The 18068-nt window shown below is 39.7% G+C and overlaps 1 protein-coding gene across 5 annotated transcripts in view; it reads left to right on the plus strand.

Moving 5' to 3' along the window:
* Nucleotides 1-18068, plus strand: part of LOC108718453 — a 28649-nt gene that overhangs the window by 3261 nt on the left and 7320 nt on the right. For 2 of the 5 annotated variants that reach the window (XM_041565699.1, XM_041565700.1), the window contains exons 3-4: nucleotides 6840-6923; nucleotides 11062-12961. In XM_041565699.1, the coding sequence (XP_041421633.1) occupies nucleotides 6899-6923; nucleotides 11062-12626 (1590 nt within the window). In that variant the 5' untranslated portion in view covers nucleotides 6840-6898 and the 3' untranslated portion in view covers nucleotides 12627-12961. Of the gene's footprint in view, nucleotides 1-5461; nucleotides 5640-6839; nucleotides 6924-11061; nucleotides 12964-18068 lie in introns of those variants that run through there. The other 3 variants (XM_041565702.1, XM_041565701.1, XM_041565703.1) reach the window with 3 other exon arrangements.

An 18068-nucleotide genomic window follows, 5' to 3' on the forward strand; every position in this document is an offset into this window, starting at 1 on the left:
TATGGAACCAACTGTGAATATGGTACATTTGACTGGCTAGAAAGTATAAGCATACGTGCAGTAGAGCTAAACCACCTTTGTCCAGTGGAGCTGTTAGGGAGATCCAAGCTATATGTGGAGATGTTGGCCCACAAAAAGGGGAGTAAGACAGTGTTCACTTTGAATTATGTACCTTGTATAGCAATTTGGGCAGGTAGAACATTTTGTACAAATTGATTCTGCCCCACATAGTAATAGGTAATTTGGACCAGACATTAGTTGCTTGTTTAAATCGGTCCACAAGTGGCTCAATGTTATCTGCAATGTAGGAGGAGAGCTCTGTGGAGATAGTGATGCCCAGGTATTTGAAGTTTAGGGCCTGAGTAGAGGGTGGGTGAGAAGGTATCTGGTCAAATTATTGTACATTGTTAATGTCAAACCATTTCCATATTTATAGAATATCAGACATTTTTGACCTCTTCAAAACAATTAAAGGGACATATATCATACATTTTTACAATGCAGAAAACCATGTAAAATAATATAAAATAGAAATAATTGCTTTTATTTTAATACCTTTTGGGTCAAATATGTCCACATTAGCATGGAAACTGTGTTCAGCCCGCCCCTTTCGTACATTTCCTGTCTTGGTATCTGGCTCTGGGGAGGAGTTTAAACAAATCTGCTCAATTTGTTTAACCCCCTCCCTCCCCTGCTCATTTCTCTCCCTATGTTTGTTCCGCCCTCCCTCCACTGCTCTGTTTCTGTTACTCTCTGCTCATATCCCCTCCCTCCACTGCTATTTTCTGCCAGTCTCTGCTGTGTTTGTTTAACTCCATCTCCCTCCACTGCTCCTTTTCTCCCTTTTCCCAAGGCTTGTTCCTCTCCTTTGCTGATATCAGTGAAAAAAAAGAAAAGCAAACTATAACATTTTGTAAATAAAAACATACACAATATAATTTTGTATAAAAAAAAGCTAAGAATATTTTTTTAGGGATGCACCGAATCCACTATTTTGGATTTGGCCGAACCCCCGAATCCTTTGTGAGATATTCGGCTGAATACCGAACCGAATACGAACCCTAATTTGCATATGCAAATTATGGGTAGGAAGGGGAAACCATTTTTTACTTCCTTGTTTTGTGACAAAAAGTCATGCAATTTCCATCCCGCCCCTAATTTGCATATACAAATTAGGATTCGGATTCAGTTTAGCCGGGCAGAAGGATTCGGTCGAACCCGAATCCTGCTGAAATAGGCCGAATCCTGGCCGAATCCCGAACCAAATCCTGGATTCAGTGCATCCCTAATTTTTTTAGATTTTCCTTTGTTACACCTTGCATCTATTATTGGATGTTATGCAATTCAAACTCCCTGCACCTGTTGATAAACTGTTCCAAAACAGCTGCCTTTCCCTTGCAACTCCCTGCATCTGATAATAAACTCTTCTAGAAGAGCTGCCTTTCCCTTGCAACTCCCTGCACCTGACCGCAAACTGTTCCAGAACAACTGCAACTCCCAGCACATGATCATAGAATAGGGTTGCCACCTTTTGCAATGGTGGAGACCGGGCAGGGGGTGGGGCTGTGACATCAGGGGGATGGGCCATGGTGTCAGAGGGCGGGTCTTTGCAATCAAGGGAATCTAGCTCAGTTTTCATTATTTGGAAAACCATGCAGGAAGTTTTGATCCTGGCAGCCCTTCAAAATACCAGGCTGTCCAGGTCAAAACCAGACAAGGTGGCAACCCTATCATAAAATGTTCCAGAAAAGCAAATTTTTTTCCTTGCAACTCCCTGCACCTGATCATAAAATGTTCTAGAGCAGTAGATTTGTTTTCTCTGCAACTCCCTACACCTGCCATATATCAATATGCAGAAGCTTTATATGAATGGAGTTGCAGAGAACACAAACCTACAGCTGCTGTTCTTGAATTAGACAACCAGGCCCGGACTGGTAATCTGTCCTATCGGGCAAATTCCCGAGGGGCCGCTCTACTCTGTCATTAAGTGGGCCGCTGCCTTATTAGATGCGGGCATCATGCGGTGCTGCACTTGTGCACTTGTAAGCTGGGCCCCAAACAGAGAGGTGTCCTCCCCAGCTCTTTGCTGGATAAAAAGACAGTGCCTTATTCCCCTCCCCTTATGACATGTGTAATGGGAGTGTTTGGATCGGGCTTTCCTTATCTTATCGGAGTCTCCACCTGCAGCGCTACATTATAGTCTAGGAAGCAAGGTACGCGCCTCCTTTCTGTTCGTGTGCGAGCAGTTGATTTATTGTGGCAATACACTGTGCACGCTGCTCTGATATCACGTGCCCCTCTTCCTCCTGCACAGACTGAAGCAAGCCGGGTGCTAGGCTTGATTCTCCCTCTCCTGTCATAACTCATCTCTGCCTCCGGCAACTTGTACGTTGCTTTAAAGCTGCTAACAAAATCCACAAGATTTCTGCAGTAGTTAGGAATGTGCCTGGCTCTGTACTGTAAGGTCAATAGGAAGCCCAGCTGCTTTCACGTGCAGGGGAACTTTCTACTCACGATCTCTGGGCTCTGAACTGCAGCAGTAGGAATTGTACTCCTAACAGTTCAAATGCAAGCACATTCTACAATAGTGGGAGCTGCCTGAAGATTCAAGTAAGTGGGGGCAAAATTAAGTACAACAGCAACCAGTGTCGGACTGGGCCGGCGGGACACCGGGAAAAACCCCGGTGGGCCCCGGGCTCTTGTGGGCCCCGCCGGCCCAGATCCGCTACTTAGTGGGGCGGCGCGACCCCACTTTGTTTGGGGTCGCGGTAGAATAGAAGGGCTGCGCATGCGCACAAACGCGGCGCCGCGCGCATGCGCACAAACGCGGCGCCGCGCGCATGCGCACTAGCTGCCTGCAGCACTCCGGAGCGGCAGTGGCGGCTGGAGGGGGCACTGGGGCAGTAGCCCCGGTGGGCCCCATGCCTCCCAGTCCGACCCTGACAGCAACTCTTTTTGCAAGTTGCAATATGATCAGAACAGTGGACAAAACACATAATGAACAGGGTGAAACAAGCTTAATTCAGTCAATCAAAATATCCTAAGAAGTTTGTAAGGGGCTTGTAGTACATTTCAGTGTAGTAGCTTGAGGACTTCTTGACTATCCCAGTTCTGACCATCAACTAGAATGAACCAGAACAACCAAAGTGTCATGGCAGGAATAGCTATAAAAAAAATCTGCATTTGCACACCGGATACTGCTTCTCTGTTGGTCTCTCGTAAACCTGCTCCTCATAATCGAAGAGATAAGGGCAGCTCAGAGAGAAAAGGAGGTGGGGCTTCACGCTAGAGCAGAAAGTAGGTGAAATGAGCAGGAGAGTTCCTCTTATTATTCACAAACCACAATAAACTGAATGCAGGGACTAATGTATATTGTTGTGGGCCAGTGTATAGGGTATTTTTTGAGATAGAAAAAAAAAGGTTTACTTATTCTTGAAGCATGCTAAGAGTTTGACAGCTCCAGGGTTACCTGTCCGCTGTCCCTGAGGAAGCCGTGCATTATGAGAGGGAAGGGCTCTGCAGAAGGGAGGTAGTTTGGGCTGCTGTAATAACAGGGCAAAAGGGGCATTTGTTAAGTGCCCACTAAATCAAGCGACCGCTGTGTTTCCAGGCACAAACTGTAAACTTTCCATGAAATGTCTTTAATGAGTCCCGGCTCCTCAGAGCTCACAAAGTTTGTGGTCAGAAGTGCTGGAGCATGCAATAACATATGTGCAAGCACACACTGGGCAAGAACAGAGCAGTGTTTATTAATCAGCAACCTGTCCTTCCTTCCTGCTCCTCACCTACTCCCCCCCATCCCTATTGACAACTCCCGGGTGATGACTGACTAAATCAAACACAAAACCATAACTGTGGTACCGTGTTAGCCATTAGCAAAAATAACAAATAAAAAAAACAAACAAATAGGAAAAAGTATTGTAGAAGTGATACCTATATTGGCCTATTGGCCAACAATAAAAATACATTGCAAGCTTTCAGAGCACCTCAGGCTAAGTACACAATAAACATTAAAAAAACACACAAGAAGAATTTCCACTCTGGGCTTTGCAGAAATGTATGACTGTTTACTTTTTAGATTCTCTACCCCCCCAGGAAGAAGACTGGTGAGAATTCCAACTCTTTCCTTGTTGTCCGCCATTACCTCTGAAAATGTGATGTGTGTTTAGTTTTACATACAAAATAAATGTTCCGCGGGTATCATTTGTGAATATGCCACTCTGTCATTCTAATATGTATTCTGGGGGTATTATACATGGAATTGCCTCTGTTCCATCCTACTATGAATTCTGGGGGTACATGGAATTGCTTCCCTATTTTATGCTTATTTATGTTTTTCTTTTGTATTCTCATAACTTTTTTTTGTTTTAGCCATTCTGTTTTTTTCCTTTCTTTTCTGCCCCCCCCCTTTTCCCTCCGGCAGGGATCCCCTTTAATTATGTCAACTGTACATGGGTAGAATATGTTGGGTCCTAGCTATCTACATAGCAGGCCTACTATTAGTATGGAGTCCCAACAGGCAATAGGCTAATTCCATAATGATCATGTATATTGTCATGTTTCTTCAGAACTCGATTAATATGAATGATCAAATTCTTCAGCCCTTGTTTAATTTGTTTTTTCTTTATCTAATTTACTTTTCCATATACTCCACATGTTATTCTTACTTCAAAAATAAAAAATGTATATTTAATATTGGTATTGCCATTGACTAATATAAATGCAGGGAGGCACCAAAGTTGTTCACGGGGGGGCCTGAAAATTCCTTTGCAGTGGGGGTGCAAACTCCAGTTACACCACTGAAGTGTCATTTAGTAGTGTATAAGCGAAGCCATTCCTTACATTGTAAGACACATAAAAACTGTAGATTATATTTCATAATGTACCCCCTACTTGAATTTATAAAGATATTAGTGGTCACCTCGGAGTTATCCTCATTCTTTTATATGGTCACATAACTCCTCGGTGACATATCTTTATAACTTACAGTAGGGAATACATTATCCACTATATAATATATATGTATATATACATTTGAAATGTGCGTGTGTGTAAGTAAAAGACCAGCACGCGTTTATGTGTGGGCTGCTTTGATTTTTTTTGCCAGGGCTGCTTTTTACTCCCAGTCCGGCCCTGTAGACAACTATACATACAGTACTAGTGTACACTGTTTATAATTTAATAATATATTGTGGGGGGATCGCTTTTTAGTTTATATCAATGTATTATGGACTATAGATAATGTCCATTTTGGCAGGTACATTTGTGACTGATAAATAAAGGAAAATATTACTATTATATTTCTTTATAGTTTATATTAAACTTAACATCTGTTGCTTTATGTTAAGCATGTAACAGGTATATTGTAATAAGTGAATGATCAGGCAGCAGCATAAGTTATGCGCAGGCTGAGAACACACAGGACAGAGGGTGGGAGGGGAGGGGTTTCCCTACAGAGTTCAGCCTGTCAGTCAGTGCTGTGACCACTTCCTGTGGGAGAATGAACAGACACTCCCACTCTTCATTTCAGCCTAGACATGGAGCGGAGATGTTCTTTCAGCAGCTCTGATATAATGACAGCTTTAGGAGGTAAAATGCTGTCAAAAAGTTTTATTTCCGGCATCATTACTTGTTTTGAGGTAGGATAAATCATATATCAGAAAATTAAGTTTATATAAAATGTCTCCTTTAAAGCATTATGATTTTAACATACCTATTCTTTATATCACATCTTTTCTGCTATCGGTGTTACTCAGTCTTCAGAGTATTCTAGGAGGTGGAGTATGTACAGTATATTTTGATCCATGTAATCTGTGTTTTTAGTTATTTAGCTATTAACTTTATAACAAAACATAAAATAAAATGGTTATTTCAAACACTATGGGGCAAATTTACTCACCTTCGAAGTTGGGCCAGCATTGGCTTCGGAGCACTTCGCCATGGGAAGTTTCGCCAGGGCGCCGCTAATTCACTGAAATCCGAAGTACCCCCCTGGGAGGCGAATGGTAGCAAAGTTGCGCTAGCGTTAATTCATCAAGCAAAGTGAAGTTACACTAGCGATGCCTAATTTGCATACGCGCCAAGTTAAAGTACAATGGACGTATATGTTGCAGCAAATACATTACACTCAACTTTTTTTGAAGCAATCCCTATCTACCCTATTGCACTTCGCCTGGTCTGAGGGGGCGAAGGCAAGTCTGGCTCCAGTCTATCTCACTTTCTTGAAGGCAAGTCTGGGGCAAGAGGTAACGTTCAGTAAAATGCGCAGGTTAGTGAATTAGCTTAGTTACGTCCCTTCGCCATAGCGCAACTTCGCCTGACGTAAGGGTGCAAAGTAGCGCTAGAGTAGGTCCACTTCGCTAGCGAATTTACGCCAGTGCCCGTTAGTAAACCGGCAAAGTAATGAAATTACATCACGCTGGCGAATTTTCGCTATTGTTAGCCACTTCGCCCTTTAGTAAATTTGCCCCTATCTGTTTAGATTTGATTTTCAAAAGACTTTGATAGGATTCATTCCGAAGACTTATATATCTGGTTTTCTAAATATTTACAGCTTATTTCCACTTATAAGGTTATCGGTGGGTCATCACTTATGGTCCATAGTATGTACCAGTCTGTGGATTGGAAGCAAGCATGGATCCTGGTTTTCTCTGACTGTGGTACAATTATAATAAAAGTTTCCCATTTTTCAAAAAAATTTATTTAAGGAAGCCTCTACCCAGTCCATATAGAACACCCTGACTAATTTCTCCAATAATAACTTAATGGTTGGGGCCGTCTTTGAAATCCAGACTTGCAGTATCAGAAATACATTTTAATGATCTCCATTTAACTCACAGGACAGTCTCGGAGAAGTAGCTCCACATTCAGAAATAGCAGAGACAGAAAGAGAAAGAAGATGGCCAGCGGATCAGAGAAAGGAGGTAATTAAACAGCTAATAGTGAAATAAAATAATATCTTTCTAAAATACATTAATCAAATTTTCAATGGTTTTAAAGTTGACTCTTCAAACAATGTAACAAGCCAGCTGATTCAAATGATAAGTAAACCTTTAATAGAAGTGAATGTAAAATGAATGAGGGGGATAGTCAAAGGACTTTTGTAATTTACATTCATTGTTTATTTATTTATTTTTAAAGGAACATTAACACCAAATGAATGGCTGCCCCCATGGCTACGCAGCAGCTTGTTAATATAAACTATAGTAGTACTTATCTGTTATCTACTGTGTATCCTGTGCTTGAATGGCTGCCCCCATGACTACACAGCAGCTTGTTTATATAAACTATAGTAGTACTTATCTGTTATCTACTGTGTATCCTGTGCTTGAATGGCTGCCCCCATGGCTACACAGCAGCTTGTTTATATAAACTATAGTAGTACTTATCTGTTATCTACTGTGTATCCTGTGCTTGAATGGCTGCCCCCATGGCTACGCAGCAGCTTGTTAATATAAACTATAGTAGTACTTATCTGTTATCTACTGTGTATCCTGTGCTTGAATGGCTGCCCCCATGACTACACAGCAGCTTGTTTATATAAACTATAGTAGTACTTATCTGTTATCTACTGTGTATCCTGTGCTTGAATGGCTGCCCCCATGGCTACACAGCAGCTTGTTTATATAAACTATAGTAGTACTTATCTGTTATCTACTGTGTATCCTGTGCTTGAATGGCTGCCCCCATGGCTACACAGCAGCTTGTTTATATAAACTATAGTAGTACTTATCTGTTATCTACTGTGTATCCTGTGCCTGAATGGCTGCCCCCATGGCTACACAGCAGCTTGTTTATATAAACTATAGTAGTACTTATCTGTTATCTACTGTGTATCCTGTGCTTGAATGGCTGCCCCCATGGCTACACAGCAGCTTGTTTATATAAACTATAGTAGTACTTATCTGTTATCTACTGTGTATCCTGTGCTTAAATGGCTGCCCCCATGGCTACACAGCAGCTTGTTTATATAAACTATAGTAGTACTTATCTGTTATCTACTGTGTATCCTGTGCTTGAATGACTGCCCCAATGGCTACACAGCAGCTTGTTTATATAAACTATAGTAGTACTTATCTGTTATCTACTGTGTATCCTGTGCTTGAATGGCTGCCCCCATGGCTACACAGCAGCTTATTTATATAAACTATAGTAGTACTTATCTGTTATCTACTGTGTATCCTGTGCTTGAATGGCTGCCCCCATGGCTACACAGCAGCTTGTTTATATAAACTATAGTAGTACTTATCTGTTATCTACTGTGTATCCTGTGCTTGAATGGCTGCCCCCATGGCTACACAGCAGCTTGTTTATATAAACTATAGTAGTACTTATCTGTTATCTACTGTGTATCCTGAGCTTGAATGGCTGCCCCCATGGCTACACAGCAGCTTATTTATATAAACTATAGTAGTACTTATCTGTTATCTACTGTGTATCCTGTGCTTGAATGGCTGCCCCCATGGCTACACAGCAGCTTATTTATATAAACTATAGTAGTACTTATCTGTTATCTACTGTGTATCCTGAGCTTGAATGGCTGCCCCCATGGCTACACAGCAGCTTATTTATATAAACTATAGTAGTACTTATCTGTTATCTACTGTGTATCCTGTGCTTGAATGGCTGCCCCCATGGCTACACAGCAGCTTATTTATATAAACTATATTACAGTTTCTGAAGCAAACACACCAGTTTTACCAGTGCAGGGCAACACTACATTATATTGTCAGCAGTGTAAAAAACCAGTCCAGATGCAGGCTTGAGTAGAAACAGAAAACTGAGCGATATCCAGTAAGGGGCTGAGAAGGTCAGGGCTGGTGGAAGACTAGCAATATCCGAATGGCAGGCAAGGTCAGTGGCAGGCAGCGGTCAAGCAGGGTCGAGTAATAGGCCGAAGGTCAAACCAGGGGATCCACAGAAGATGTGTATCAGGAACCTGGTGGGAACAGGACAGGAGCAAGGGAAACAGGCAGCTGACACAGAAACAGGAATCACAGAAGTCAGAGAGTAGATCAGGCTCAGGAGCTCAGAGGATCAAGCAAGGAGCAATGGTCAGGGACAGGTTTATAAAGGGTCCTGATTATGGGATGGAGAACACATGGGACTAATGAGGTGGGTGGAGACCAGGAAGCAGGTAGAAAATACAGTGAATATATATATATATACATAGGAGGACTGGTCAGGATCAGCCATGAGAGCCTTCAGTGACTCAACTGGAAAGTATATAGGAATGCACATGCCAGAGTTTGAATCCCTGAGAGTCCTGACAGTAATATGCATTTATGTCTTGCTGACTGTACAGTTACAGGCACTGACCAGCACTTTTGTCATTATACTGGCAGTTAATAAAAACTTATATCACTCTGAAACTTCAAAAAACAATTCAATTAAATGGTGCTTAGAAAAACTGTGCAATTTCACATCAATTTTTCATACAAAGTTTACTTATCCTATAAATGTTTTTGTCTATACCCTTCCCTATATTTGTATTTGTTAGCACAGCTAGCTCCTTTATGCTTTAACATGTGTTTCCTAATAATTTAAAACGTTAATGTTTTAATATTATTTGAACTGATCATCTTAAGCAACAATCAAGAGAGCAAAAAATAAAGAAAATGAAGAACTAATCGCTCCACAAACAAAATTGAATCAGTTTAAAAAAAAAAAAAAAAAAATCAATAGAAACAAATACAAACAAATACAAACAAATACAACCAATAACATACCTCCCAACTGTCCCTTTTTCGGAGGGACAGTCCCTCTTTTGACAGCTCAACCCGCAGTCCCTCATTTGTACTGGAAAGTCCCTCTTTTCTCTGCACTGAACAGCCAGAAAAAGAAACAAAGTTTCTCACTTAATTGGCTTTTAGCAGAGAGCCCAGAACAGCTAACAGGTGCAAATAAGATACTTTGTAACAATTTTGAGACACAAAAACACAGTTTAGATAAGGAGAAATATTTTCAAACTTTCATAACCTGCCAAGTTTTGTAAAACAAACATGGTAATTAGGGGGTGTGGCCACAGAAAGGGGTGTGGTCAAAAAATTGCTGCGCTACATGCAGAAAAAAAAATTTTGTCCCTCTTTTTACTTCCAAAATGTTGGGAGGTCTGCAATAACTGTCCTATTACCTTACAATCAGTGAACAGTTCTACATTCTTCTAATTATCTACACTTCAATACCTCTCTCAGTAACCCTTATCATGTATGTTGTACACTTATTTGAAATTCTCACCCATGTACCGTCAGTCTCCCAATCTTCCAGTTTCTGAACCATCTTTTAAAAAACATTTTTAGAGTAGTTTACCATTGTTTAAATCAGTAAACCAGTAGCACTTGCTAACATCAATGTCACATGTCTCACTTACCAGCTCCCAGTACAGTATGTTGGCACTTCAAAAATGTATTAATAATAAAAATAGTACAAAAAGAAAACAGGACTCTCCAAACTCACCCCCTGTGTGTCCTTATTCGTGTAGCGCCATTCTTTAGTTGTAATGATCCGGGTGCTCTGCCATCAGCGTCTCCATTGAAATTATTATTGCTCAATAGATGAAAAGGCGGCACTCCGGTAAGATAAAAAAGTGGTTTGATACCAACAGGTCACTGACCAACATCACCTGACGCGTTTTGGGAGTAACTCCCTTAATCATAGGTTAAAGGGAGTTACGCCTGAAACGCATCAGGTGATGCTGGTCAGTGACCTGTTGGAATAAACCACCTTTTTATCTTACTGGAGTGCCGCCTTTTCATCTATTGAGCAATAATAAAAATACATGTGTGCATCTATATACAAGCATGACTCCTCATTTCTATTCATATAACTCATTCAACCATGTTTCAGCAATACCAGTGACATCACATTGCTCACCCATTGCATCACATACAAACCTTATTACATTTGCAACTGCATTTATAGTTTTTAAATTATTCTGTCCCTAACGAATATAAATTCATAATTACAGATCTTATATTAGGTAAACTGTTGAACTGGTCATGCACATAATTGTGTGCATATTGTAGCAATGTACTTTATATGTACCTGTATGTTTTGTTGCAGACAGAGAAGCAAACAGAAGCCAATCATCTCTGCTTATTGAAAGGAAAGACTTGTTTGAGGAGACCAGCTCTGTTATATCAGGAGGCCCCTGTGTTTATAAGTTGGTTCTACATGAGGAATATGCACAAGGAAAGTACAGAAAACTGCAGTTTGGGACTGAAAACCCATTAAAACAACACAAAATAATAATGTTGGTGGGAGCAACAGGATCAGGTAAAACAACTCTCATCAATGCTCTGATCAACTACATCCTGGGAGTGAAATGGGAAGATAATTACAGGTTGATTCTTATTGAGGAAGATACAAACAGGAGCCAAGCCCACAGCCAGACCTCTGAAGTCTCTGCCTACCAACTCAATTATATAGAGGCATTTACTGTCCCCTATAACCTGACAATCATTGATACCCCGGGGTTTGATGACACAAGGGGCCGAGATCATGACAAAGAGATTCCCAAGCAGCTGAAATTATGTTTTGACTCACCCGGGAGTATTAGTCACATTGATGCCATTTATTTTGTACTTCAGTCCAGTTTACCTCGTTTGACAAAAACACAAGAATATATTTTTGGATCAATGTTGTCAATTTTTGCAAAGGATATAGAGAAGAACATACAGATCTGTGCTACGTTTGCTGATGCCGGGAAACCAATGGTCTTACAGGCGCTTATTGAATCCAATGTCTCATGTGTAAAGAACAAAAAAGGAATTCCTGTGTATTTCAAGTTCAATAATTGTGCTCTGTATGTAAAGAAGTCAGAGGAAAAGGAGGAGGATGAAAAAGAAAATGACAATTCATCTCTTAAGGGACCGTGGGATACCGGAAAAGAAAGCTCAAAAAACTTATTTAGAGATTTAGCACATATGCAATCAAAGAGTCTAGTTTTAACTAAGGAAGTGTTAGAGGAGAGGGAGGCACTCGAGGGCATATTAGACGGGTTACAGAGAAAAACTGAGGAAATTGCACTGAACCACCAAGAGTTATCCAAACTCATTCAGAATATGGAAGAAAATGAACAAATTATTAAGGACAACAGTAATTATGAATATGAAATCTATAAAAATGTAAAGAGGAAAATCCAAATACATGGAGAGGTATATAACTGTAACTACTGCACAACAACATGTTCACGTTCTGAAAATTTGTTTGAAAAAATTTGGAAATGGTTTAAATGGTTGCTTTCCATGGAATGTAGCGTGTGTGAGCACAACGAGACCAATCATGTGCGTGAGAGCTACGAATGGAGAATTGAAGTGGTAACTGAAAAGTTCACGCATAAAGAGCTGAAAGAGAAGTATGAGAGGGCAAATAACAAGAAGTTTTCCATTAAGGATATGATTCAAATGAATGAGAATCAAAAGAAAAACATGCAAGATTCGGCAATGAGACTTATCAAGAGAGCTGCTGAAGCTCTCAAGCGCCTACAAGAAATCGCCCTAAAACCCAACCCACTCACTGTCACTGATTATATTGATTTGCTTATCAGTAAAGAGAGACAAGAAGGGAAACCTGGATTTCAAGAGAAAATTGCTTCCCTGGAGGAATTCAAATGCAAAACTCAATAGATATCATCCATGTCTTTTACATCCATGTGAGATCACTGTGTTTTCATTTAATATTACCAATAAGAAATTTTCTGTTTATATCTGGGTTATACGGCTTCACTGGATCAGGATCATCTATTGGAATGAAAAAGAAGGTGGAGAAATGACTCAAAGACTGAAAACATAAATCTGTTTTTGAATATTTTTAGCGATAATAAATCAATAATCACAGTATAAAGCTTGTGTTCTGAAAATATAATGAGTGAGCTAACAAAATGTTTGTAGATTGGGAATTCCTTCTTCAATAACAATAAAACCATAAACACAAACAAAAGTGCAAAGTGTGTTCTTATTTGTGTTTATTCAATTCATGGAGACCCAGTGCCAGGACACCAACATTCCTATTAATGAACATTCTTCTGCCCTATGTCAGGCTTGGGGTTGCCACCTGGCCGGTATTTCACAGGCCTGGCCGGTAAAAATGATGGCTGATCCCAATGTTATTAATAGGGAATAAAGATAAATATATAGGAAGGTCAGTGATCCCAATGTTATTAATAGGGAATAAAGATAAATATATAGGAAGGTCAGTGATCCCAATGTTATTAATAGGAATAAAGATAAATATATAGGAAGGTCAGTGATCCCAATGTTATTAATAGGGAATAAAGATAAATATATAGGAAAGCCAGTGATATGATCCCAATGTTATTAATAGGGAATAAAGATAAATATATAGGAAGGTCAGTGATCCCAATGTTATTAATAGGGAATAAAGATAAATATATAGGAAGGTCAGTGATCCCAATGTTATTAATAGGGAATAAAGATAAATATATAGGAAGGTCAGTGATCCCAATGTTATTAATAGGGAATAAAGATAAATATATAGGAAGGTCAGTGATCCCAATGTTATTAATAGGGAATAAAGATAAATATATAGGAAGGTCAGTGATCCCAAAATTATCAATAGGGATAAAAGATAAATATATAGAAAGGCTGCTTTTTTTTTCCAGAGAAGGTGGCAACCCTAGTCATGCTCCTGATCTTTGTTCTATTTAGTTCAATATGAGGTTATTGAAAGTTAAAGGGATACTGTCATGGGAAAACATGTTTTTTTCAAAGCACATCAGTTAATAGTGCTGCTCCAGCAGAATTCTGCACTGAAACTCAATTCTCAAAAGAGCAAACAGATTTTTTTTTAAATTCAATTTTGAAATCTGACATGGGGCTAGACATATATATATATATATTGTCAGTTTCCCAGCTGCCCCAGTCATGTGACTTGTGCCTGCACTATAGGATGGAAGAATTTTCTGACAGGCTGTTATTTCTCCTACTTAATGTAACTGAATTAGTCTCAGTGGGACTTGGATTTTATTATTGAGTGCTGTTCTTAGATCTACCAGGGAGCTGTTATCTTGTGTTAGGGAGCTGCTATTTGGTTACCTTCCCATTGTTCTGTTGTTAGGCTGCTGGGGGGGAATGGGATGGGGGTGATATTACTCCAACTTGCAGTACAGCAGTAAAGAGTGAAGTATATCAGAGCACAAGTCACATGACTGGGGGCAGCTAGGAAACTGACAATATGTCTAGCCCCATGTCAGATTTCAAAATTATATGTAGTATAATCTGTTTGCTCTTTTGATTTCAGTGCAGAATTCTGCTCAAGCAGCACTATTGACTGATGTGTTTTAAAAAAAAAAAAAAAAAACATGTTTTCCCATGACAGTATCCCTTTAAACTCACCTACTCTCTTCCCTGCAACATTCCAGGTATGTAGGTGGGTGACTTCTCCTGTGTTTCCCTTGCACATATGGACTAGTAAATAAATCATCCCATTTAAGTCCTTAAACACGGTTGCCCAAAAGTGACCCATAAATCTACCCATAAATCTTGAGTTGATACCAGTAGATGACATGAGTCCAGTATTGTGTTACACAGCTCCATTAACCTTCTGGGTATTAAATAAGTTTTTATTTAATCATCAAAAATATTTAGTACAACTCCATAAATCAGAATTTTAAATTACTAACACAAGCAAAATGTCTAAAGATAAAAAAAAATGATAGAATTGTAACAGTGGGAATAGAAATAAAGCTTCAAAAGTCGCTGGAAATAACAATTCTAAAAATAAACCAGGTGTAGGATCCTTTATCCAGAAATCTGTTTTCTAGAAGTCCCTGAATTATGAGAAGGCTATCGCCAATACACTTCATTTTAAGCAAATAGTTCTAATTTTTAAAAATTATTTCCTTTTCCTAAAACAATAACTGGTACTTGATGGTAACTAAACTGCATTGGTGGCATATCCATTCTATTGGGTTTATTTAATGTTTAATATTATTTTTATCAGAATTATGGTATAGAGGTCAAATTACAGAAACCCCAGGTCCTAATTATTCTGGATAATCATTCCCATATCTGTATAAAGCCTACTGTTTGTAAATGTAAATATTTCATATATGCCCAATGCCCTTATGCCTTTACTGTTCCTATATACACTTATACAATACTAATCTGCCAAAAAGAATCACTGTTGCTGCAGCCCCTCCATTCTTTTTATTCCGTCCTCCTGTATCTTGTCACTTGCAGGGACACAGCAGCCTTAGTCATTTACAATTTCCACGTCTTAAAGGGGCCACATAGCATATTTCAAAATCCCCCTTATCCCTTAAGCAATGATGAATAATATATTATACAGGATATGGTTGACTAGGTACATTAAGCTTCATTTCTTCTGTTCTCAGAGGTGTATAATGAAATGGATAAAACTTGTTTCAAAAACAATATGTCCTGTTTAATACTGTTCCTGTATTGGCTCGTACAGTTGTTACCTGACATGGCTCCCTGCCAGCAGATGCTTTACAAGGTGACTTTTTTTTATCCCTGATTGGCTATCATTTTCCCTGTTGTCTCACAAGAATTGATCCCATTAGAGTAAGTGATGTGCTTGTCCTGGGGAGTCAACCTTGTCCCCTGAATAATAACTGCATGGAGAACTCAGCCGTGGGGCCACATGGGATTGATGCAAAAAAAAGGACTGCTACAGATGTGCTCTGTGGTGAACAAAATTGACTGTATTTGACTTTTCATGTGTTCTGGGGTATTAAACATGAAAGTGGCACTACAATTATCCTGCAAGGTGTTCTGGGAGGTATTATACATGAATTTGACACTGCATTTATCCAGCTGTGTGTTCTGGGGTGTTATGCATTTAACTGACCAACAGGACAGCTCTTTAATTAGCCGCCGCAGACACAAAAATCACTCTCCACTGATATTCTCAACAATGCGTGACATAACAATGACATACAGTACAACAAATTTTAGGGGAGTGCAACGTGATTATTAACTGCCCCACATTTGCAGCTTTTTCCTCTTCCTTATGGATGAGATGATCTATTACCTTTCAATCAGGGAAGCAGTTCTACATTCTTCTAATCTTCTACTCTCAATACCTTTCTCAATATATCTTCCCACGTCACTGAGCCCTACCCCTTTGGAATTCCTGTCAATGTCCTTATAAACTCCCAGTTTTCCTGTCTCTGAACCTTCACTAGAAACACATTATTAGAGATACTTAACCTCCAAGACTTTATCCCTGAATAGCAAAATGTCATAAATAATCCAAACAATGTTTCTAAAAAGGCAATATTTATTCACAACCATGCCCCAAGTATCAATTAAAAAAGTTCAAAAGCAAAGGCGCTACACATGGGAGGAGGGATCCCTCTCCTTGGATTACTGAACCACACAGCCCAATTTAAATAAATCAGGTGGGAGGAGCATATACAGTGTGGGAAATTGTGCAAGTTATTGAGTAATATTTATACTGCTGTAAGGTACAATACGAATCTGTCTATAAGGAGTATGACATGTCAACATTCAACTTATTATGCATGCATCTATGCCACAGCACATATTACATACATATCCTTCAGAGAACAATGTCCCAAGGTGTTGATCAGGGACACAGTAAAGGTCAGCAGTGGGGTCTGTATATTGGTAGTAACAATTGGTGGTATTAGGAATCCATATGTAAAAAGTCTTACGACATCCTTAGCGATATAACAATCGCAATACTCAACAAAAAGTTTTTTGTAGCAGTGATGTAGATAACAGACCGTATGGAATCCTATAATGGCACCAGTGTCGGACTGGCCCACAGGGATACCAGGAAAACTCCCAGTGGGCACAGGTGTCAGTGGGCCTCTTGCTTCTAACCATTTGGGCTTTTTCATGGCCATTCCCTATCTCTTTATGGGAGCAAAGAGGTTTAATAATGGAAGAATAGAGTATATTATGTAGAGAAAAGATACTAGGAGAATAAAGAGGTTGAGTGAGGAGAGGAGTTATAATAGTTTGGAAAGTGGGCCCTCAACCTAAGGTTTTCTGGTGGGCCCCTGGCATCCCAGTCTGACACTGAATGGCACTGTCCTGCCCGATCCAAAGTAGCACAAGTAAACATACAGACCGTGCTCCTGAAGTTTCACCTCTGAACCGGCTTAAGGTGAATGAGTGAATTCAACGTCCATAATCCTATGCTTTGTCACCACAAATCTTTGGAGAGGGGCCCCTTCTCCCAGAACGCTGCACCAACCTCAATGACTGTTTCGCCGCCAAACGCAGCTTTGTCAAGAGGCCGACTGTGAAGCAATGGACAAGTCTTAAGGGTGTCGTCACGTGGCCCTTTGAGTGCGTGTGATGTCACACGTCATGAGCGTGATATACCCTGTTGAAATCCTTAAAGGGGTAATGATCTTTTAATGTATGCACTTCTCTCATCGTTATCAAAGTGCCTATATTTGACTGCGGGCAAACTCCAATCTCAGCAATCATCTGCAGAATCAGACACCACTGTATGAATACCAAGTGTCAACCCAATTGTCTATTAGATATCATACAGTATGATCAAGGCATTCCTACGACATGTCTCACCCCTAGGGCATGGTTGCGAAATCATTAGCAGTAATTATAGTATTAAGATCAGTTTTGAACAAAATTGTAATGTTTACTGCAATACCAGGACCAAACAGCCCTGAATAAAATTCATTGCAGTCTAAATTAGACAGTAAATATAAGGGCTAACAAAATTGCACATCAAACAAAATGGACCAAATTACATTACACTACACCTGGAGCGTGAGATTTTTGCCCCCTGCACAAAATATAACATAGAAAAGAATCTTCAGTAGGAACAAGACGTCAGTCCCACTAACTGATTAACTATGTCTATGTCTGAATAAATGCTTGAAAATTTAAATGACCATTGAGTCCCAATTCAGACTTGTATGTGTTAAGCTTGAAAATCCAGGTGGTTTCCAGTTGAAGTAATCTATTGTCCAGATCACCATGGATTCGGTCTATACCTTGAAAGTAAGAGCCTGCATATATTCCCCTATGTACACAATGGATGTGTTTCGCAATACTGGATAATAAATCACAGTTTCTTATATCCAG

This window comes from Xenopus laevis, chromosome 6L (genome assembly GCF_017654675.1).
Source record: "Xenopus laevis strain J_2021 chromosome 6L, Xenopus_laevis_v10.1, whole genome shotgun sequence".
Taxonomy (NCBI): domain Eukaryota; kingdom Metazoa; phylum Chordata; class Amphibia; order Anura; family Pipidae; genus Xenopus; species Xenopus laevis.